This window comes from Equus przewalskii, chromosome 30 (assembly GCF_037783145.1).
Source record: "Equus przewalskii isolate Varuska chromosome 30, EquPr2, whole genome shotgun sequence".
NCBI classification, from domain to species: domain Eukaryota; kingdom Metazoa; phylum Chordata; class Mammalia; order Perissodactyla; family Equidae; genus Equus; species Equus przewalskii.
The window spans coordinates 3,961,757-3,968,901 of record NC_091860.1 but is presented as its reverse complement, the minus strand read 5'-3'; the positions used below and the strand labels follow the sequence as shown (position 1 = coordinate 3,968,901).

The following is a 7,145-nucleotide window of genomic DNA, read 5'->3' as shown; positions in this document are numbered from 1 at the left end:
TACAATTCCTCTACCTTCTAAAAAAAGAATTTCTATTGTCAGAAAATCTGTTTATAAGTTGTAATATAAAATCTAAAAATTCACTATACTTCAGCCTCAAGGACATATGTCAGGAAAAAAAAGTCATATATACATAGAAAGTAGACTTCATTCCTATAGTATTTTTAGAAAACCTCATTATAAAAGCAAACTTGTAGAGCAGAAATACGTAATTCAATTCAACTGATTATGCCTAAGGCACAAGGAAACGAGCTGAAGCAGGAACATGGGTGGTGGGTGATGGAAAATGAAGCGGATGAAATGGGGTAATAAATGAACAAGATAATTTTTCTCATGGAGCTCACAAATTAGTAAAAATGTATCATTCTCAACTGAAAAATGATTTAGTCTAAGCTAGGAAATACGTTTAAGTGGAATAAAAAGGATACTAATATTTTTAAATGGGAGGAGCACTGTAAATGTGAAAGGCTGGTAAAGTTGAAACTTTTTTTTTTTTTTTTTTTAAAGATTTTATTTTTTCCTTTTTCTCCCCAAAGCCCCCCAGTACATAGCTGTATATTCTTCGTTGTGGGTCCCTCTAGTTGTGGCATGTGGGACGCCGCCTCAGCGTGGTCTGATGAGCAGTGCCATGTCTGCGCCCAGGATTCGAACCAACGAAACACTGGGCCGCCTGCAGCGGAGCGCGCGAACTTAACCACTCGGCCACGGGGCCAGCCCCTAAAGTTGAAACTTTTAACACAGTCCTCTCCCCGACATCATTCTGATATTTGTTGTATGCTCTAGGAAGGAATATATTTCTTTTAATAAGCTTTACACAAGTATTTTTATCAATATATATACTTTCTAACATAAATAAATCAAAAACCTAAGGAAAATCTTATTTTCCTTATCAAAAAAGTAACAATGCCCTATCTGTACCTTGAGTAAAATGATACAATTCCAGCTTCTAACGAACAGCTCTAAGATGATATTCACAAAGAGTTAACTCTGCTCAATGCAGGGATGAGACCCATCTCCTAGTCTGGGGGAGGGGAGGTGCGTGGAATGAGGATTTATACAACATTATTTAGAGAGTCCAAAGATAGTCTGAAAGTCTGCTTTACCATATAACTTTCCTTATTGGCCCTAGCACATCTTTTCTTCTTCTTTTTTCTTTTTTTAAGAAATACATTTTAGCTTCTTAAGTGAAATACCCATCAACCAGAATGTTTTTTGTCAACCTCTTTAAGCTATAAAAATTTCATGCACACAAATTGACAAAAGATATCAATACAGAGCAAAAACATCCAATTTAAATATTTTAGGCAGTTTTATTTAATAAATAACTTCAGTAAACAGCATTGTAAAAAGTGAACTGTTAAAATTAAAAGGCACTTAAAACAAGGATGTGACTGGTATGAAACAAAATGGGCAGCTCTGACAGTGAGAAGTAACTATACAGCGGTCTATTACGGCACTGCCTGAAAGTAAGAGTCACTTAAGTGAGAGCTGTTGCGTAAGCCACAGTACAACTTCACACGTTCACTAAGAGGCGAATTTACAGAAAAAACATCAAAGAAAAAAAGTGATTAAAAAAAGCCTTACCCCCAAATTGCAAACAAATACATTAAATGATTAGAAGAGGTGGTAAAAAGCACCAGGCTTCAAACAAAATAAAATGAATAAAACAAATTCACCCAAAGGTCCCCAATTCAGCAAGTACTATGGAAATTAAGGCCTTTATGTAAATAATGCTAAATCAAGGACTTTTTTGCAGAAAATTTCCCAATACTTTTCCTGAAGGCTTGAATTTATAAAAAGAAGGCATAAAAGTTACCAAGATTAAGTAACTCTCAAAATGGCACACAGGTTTTAAAGCTATGGTTTCCCTTTCTAACTCTCTGACTTTGTCCCATGGCCTCTGTAGATCAAATATTTCAAAACTATTTTACACCAGTAACTCCCGACACTTGTCTTTCAGATATGTCATCAGTCATGTCTACTAGGCAAATAGCAAAGTAATAAATTTAAAACAATTCTAAACTAGCTAGCAGAAATTTACTGTGGATTCTGTATAACTGAAAACTGACATATCTGTAAAGCTAAAGATCAGTTTTAATACATGATTAATAGAAACTCTCATCATACTCATTATTTTAACTACTGCCCTTCCATCACTGTAGACACACCACTCGATCCAATAAGAACTTGATTTCAACAGCCCAGGAGTAAAAGGTCAAAAAGGCACCACGTGACCTTATGATGAGGACAACCATCCTGTCTCAAGTCTCTGGTCAGTCCCTGGCATTGATGATAACATTGTTTTCAAAATAATAACAAATTTTTAAAATTATACATATTGTACACTTTCAAAACTGGCACATGAGTAACCCCATGGCGGTACAGCCCTACAGCTACCTTACTGTGACTAGGAAAAGTACTGCTTTGCATTCAGTGTTGTGAAATTTGCATAGCGAGTGCTCATTTTCCCTCGTACTTCGGATTGACAACAGTTGTCACAGCACTCTTATAAATAGGATTTTCACCCTAAAAAAAAAGTGAGAAAAATGCCCAGTTACTCTACTAAAATCATGTAATATTATTTCATAAAACAATCCTGAAAGTTAGTCATTTTCATAAGTCATTTCCATTTTATCTGTCCAGATATCACACTCAATTTTTTTAAAGGCATTAATATAAGTTTACACAAAAATGAAAGCTTTGCTCTACAAACAATCTAAAGGTGCCCCTGTAGTCTGGCGTTATTCATTCTTGAGCCCTTTCTTCATTGGATTTAAGAAAGTCCTCCACAGCAGAGAATGTGCTGTTACGGTTTCTCTCCTTTGAACTAGTTTTGAATGCCTGTTTTAAGGAAGAATACCTCTCCTGAAGAATTAGCTTTTCTGCCATCAACTGCCTGATTCTTAAGCCTTTATTGCACACAGAAGGTGCTTGATAATTACTGGGAACCCTTGGCTTTCATCTCTGTGAGGCAGGTGTTCTCTTGAGGCTCTTCCACAAAAGTTAGTGACTTAGAGAGTTCTTGGGTAAGGCTGTCAGCGTCACTGAAGGCACTGTGGAGTCCGCCAAGTCATCACATGGCCAAATTTGCTTAGCATGTTAACAAAAATAATTACTATTCTTCATGAAATAATTGTTATCCTTCAATATCATATTGGTGAAATGTTTAATTTTTATTGGGATACTATATTTTAGTAAAGAGTACTGAAATCAAACCTAGTAAATGACTCCAAAACATAACCACAGAGATCTTTCAAGATCCACAAATATACTGACAGGGATGTTTTCAAGTAGAAAAATAACACACAACCCCACACTACCAGTTTCTTAAAAAATTCTCTTATGCTAGGTGCTACATTTAAATATCTGCTACAGCTTTCTTTTGTCTCCTGTTTTTATAAACTGAAAATAGACCAGGGCCAAATAATCCTGTATCAGAGGAAATTACAGTGAGTACAAATCAAATAAATATTAAATAAAAACTTAAATCATTAAGTTTTTAGGCAAAAATTAAGATTTTGAAATGCTGTTTAGGTTTATATCTCACTATAGAACCATTTGCAGTGATTTTTAAAAATATACAAAGCATATAAACTAATTTTTGCTTTTAAATTTTATTCACACTTCATCGCAGATTCTGTTTGGATCTGGCTTTCACTGCCACAATTTCTGCTCTCTAGAAGGGTACCGTTTGGTGGATGACAAATATTAACATAAATTTAGGCACTTGGATGTAGTACAATATAGAATTATGTACATAATATGGAAACAGTGTAAGAAAAAAGGAAGTGACTCTGGGATGATTAGAAATATTTTCATAGACTATAGATAAAATATTGAAAGGTTAATAGAAACATATGCAAAGTCAAAGTTCATACGCAAAGTCAAGGTGTAGGGAAAAGAATGGCACATTTATGTAGAAATATATACAGTTCAGAAGTCTTCTAGGGGGCATGTGTGAGTGCGTGTTTTGAGGTGTGGGGAAGGAAGAGGAGAGAAGAAAGAGGCCAGTGCCAAGTCACCAACCGTCCTGTGTGCCATGCTAAAAAGACTGGAAATCACTGAGGGGAAGCATAGTACATGAGGGCTGGGTCCTGAAGACACAAAATAAACCACTGTGACTTCACCTCAGCAGGTAGTCTGAATACCAATGAAAACATGACAACATGCCTTAGTGCTCCCTCACTCCACCCCACCCCACAAAATACAACTTGACCAGTCATTTCAGAAACATGGAAGAACTCAGGATCCCTCAGACACAAACATTATATAATCTGGATGATAAAAATCATATAGGATATCAACTTCTGAGTTCTAACCCCAAATGGAGCTAATACATTATTATACGGACATTACAGCAGACATTTTATAATGGACAAAGGAAACTGGATCCTAGCAATTGATTCTTGACCAGTTATATAGTACACATAAGTTACACTCTTTATTTCCATCTTCCTATCTGCATATGAGGCTAGTACTGCCCATTCTTTCAAATATGCCTGGAAAACAAATTACCGTTTAAATTAAGCTTCTTTAAAATAATGTATTAAATACATCTAATATTTAAGACTTAAGAAGTGTAAGGGAAGTACAAAAAAACTCAGAAGACAAAAAACAAAAGAGAAAAACACCTAAGTCACTGATGAGTCCAAAGTACAATTTTCATGGCAGAACTTACCTTTGGAGAAAAGTTTGCCTTTTCATATACACAAACATTTACACTTATTATTTCAAAGTCCATCCAAACAAAAGCTGAACATGCAAGGTTAGAGGTAAAATTAAACTATCCATGTTAGGCACCATTTTAAACGGAGGTAAACTACAGTAACCCATATTAGTTTCCATCGTTCAGAGTGCAACCCCACCCCATCCCAAAAAAAAGCAAAGCCTATTTAAAGGAAGAGAACAGGGTTATATTCAGAAATGAAGTCCTCAGTACTCAGTAAAATGTCATCCCTGTGCTCACAGTGGAATGGCTGACAGTAGTGGCTACAGAATCATCTCTCTAATGTAATATAAATAGATACACAATGCACAACTGTGGAAGACCAGGGATTCACATTTAAATTTGCCTAACAGCAGGGGAGGATAAACTAGACAATTTTTTCAATCGACTTTAACAACCATAAAGTCGATAATTTGATTTTTTTAAATGTACCCACATGGTAGTCTTATGTGCTGAAAGAATTAACAGTGCTTGCCCATTATCTGAAATATGTTAATGACATAATTAATTGATGGGCAAACCTTGGTCCCATATCAGAAAAGTCCTCTACTGGCCATGATTTGTTTTAATTTCCTGATGGTCGTTCATTAATTTCTATTGTTTATTTCTACTTTAATTTTTCTTGAGAAAACATCTAATAACCTGTAGCCATTACTTTGCCTGGATTTCACTAAGGAATAAAGAAATTTTTACTAAACTTTTTCTTCTTGAATTATCCAAAATTTTTATTTTAGCTAAAGAAGTAACATTTTATCCAAAAATTAAGTTAACAATGTAAACATTGTTTCACGATTAATTATTGATAATTCCCTTCAAAGTATAATTTAAAGTACAGCAAAGGTGAAAATTTCACCTTTTCGTAGGACGCAGAAATTTCTCTCATATGAGAAGTAACCATATGGAATTGTCAATTTTGACTGTTTTTGACCTACCAAAAAAAGAAAGAAAAAAATCCCAGCAAATCACTTTCTTTCTAAAAGTGATATTCTGGACAGTACTAGGTGAGAAAGAGAAGATGCGTCCAGTCTGAGACCAACACAAAGTGTAGCAGCCTGCCCATTACGGAGCTGACTAGGATTTTCTGCCATCAAATATAACTTTGCCATTTCGAAAGTCTTAAAATCTTAGAAACAAAAGAAAAATCTGACAAGTAATGGTTTCTAATGTTATGGGTACTTCCTATATCTCTTAAAAATATTAAACATTCCTGTATTTTAAGATCTCATTAGTTATTATTTTATAAGTACACTCCCATTGGAATCAATAAGCAAAACTGTGGGGCTGGTTTCCACGCAATAAAGTGATTTCCCTGTTACAGTGCTTGCCCAGAGCAGCAGGGTCACTCTAAGTTACTACAAACGTCAAAAAGCTGTAATTCTCAGGAGGAGTGAGCCACTCTCCCCGACGGAGTCTCCTGAAGGCATGTGGTAGCTACGGCAAATGGCAGGTAAGACGCGGATCCCAGCCCAGCTGCTGGGTCTGAATCCCAGCTCCTCCACCGACCAGCCATGTGAACTGGTCAAGTCACCGAACCTTCTGGGCCTCACTCCTCTCACGTGAGAAATAAGGATAAAAGTAGCTGGGAAAGGAAAGACAAGTTCTGGATCCACCAGTCAGGAGGATGTGCTCTAATCATGACCTTTTTATCAGTGAGTTTTAGGGGCTTACATGATTATATTAAAATACGCTAGAAGCACATCATGACAATTCAGACATAAGGAAGAATCCTGTCCACTACTGATAAGAGAGAAAATAATAAGTTTGTCATGTAGGTAAAACATACATTCTCCAAAATAACTTATCCTAGCTTAAAGAATATGATAAGTAAGCCTTATTACAACTATGAAATTTTCAACTAAGTTTTTATTTAAAACTGTAATAGCATTTTTCTTTTTAAAGTCTTTCTTATCTTTAAAAAAGTTCAATGTTAGCTTTGAACATGAGAACCACTCAATAACTAAAAAGAAAAAAACATGTATAAATAAAAGGCCTTCTGGTTTTTAACGGTATTTCAAGTTACAATCAACAAACTAAGGATCTCAAAATATGTCTAGAACTAATAACAATAATATTGTTGTTATATATTGTATACTATATAAATGTTACATCAAGTTACATTTTTCTATTTTGCAATTTAGATTTGACATTCACTTTCCACTATTTAACCCTAAAATTTACATATAGAAATTATTATATAAGGATAATACCACCTAAGGCATAAGGCTGTAGTGAGGGTGATAGCTGACAGGGTGATGTCATACACTGCAGTTCATTAGCCAAAGCAACCACGGCACACGACAGATAGAGGGCTATGGACGGCCTGTGAAAGAGGAAACGCTGACGTGCTGGGCGTGACGGCCTCACGACGTGGCAGAGCTGGGATTTGACCGGGGGCCTGTCTGACCACAAAGCACATTCT

The 7,145-nt window shown here is 35.6% G+C and overlaps 1 protein-coding gene across 3 annotated transcripts in view; it reads right to left on the bottom strand.

Moving 5' to 3' along the window:
- Positions 1 to 1,290: 1,290 nt before the first annotated feature.
- Positions 1,291 to 7,145, bottom strand: part of ITGB1 (integrin subunit beta 1) — a 46,077-nt gene continuing 40,222 nt past the window's right edge. For all 3 annotated transcript variants that reach the window (XM_070601724.1, XM_070601725.1, XM_070601723.1), the window contains one exon: positions 1,291 to 2,526. In XM_070601724.1, the coding sequence (XP_070457825.1) occupies positions 2,461 to 2,526 (66 nt within the window). In that variant the 3' untranslated portion in view covers positions 1,291 to 2,460. The remainder of the gene's footprint in view (positions 2,527 to 7,145) is intronic.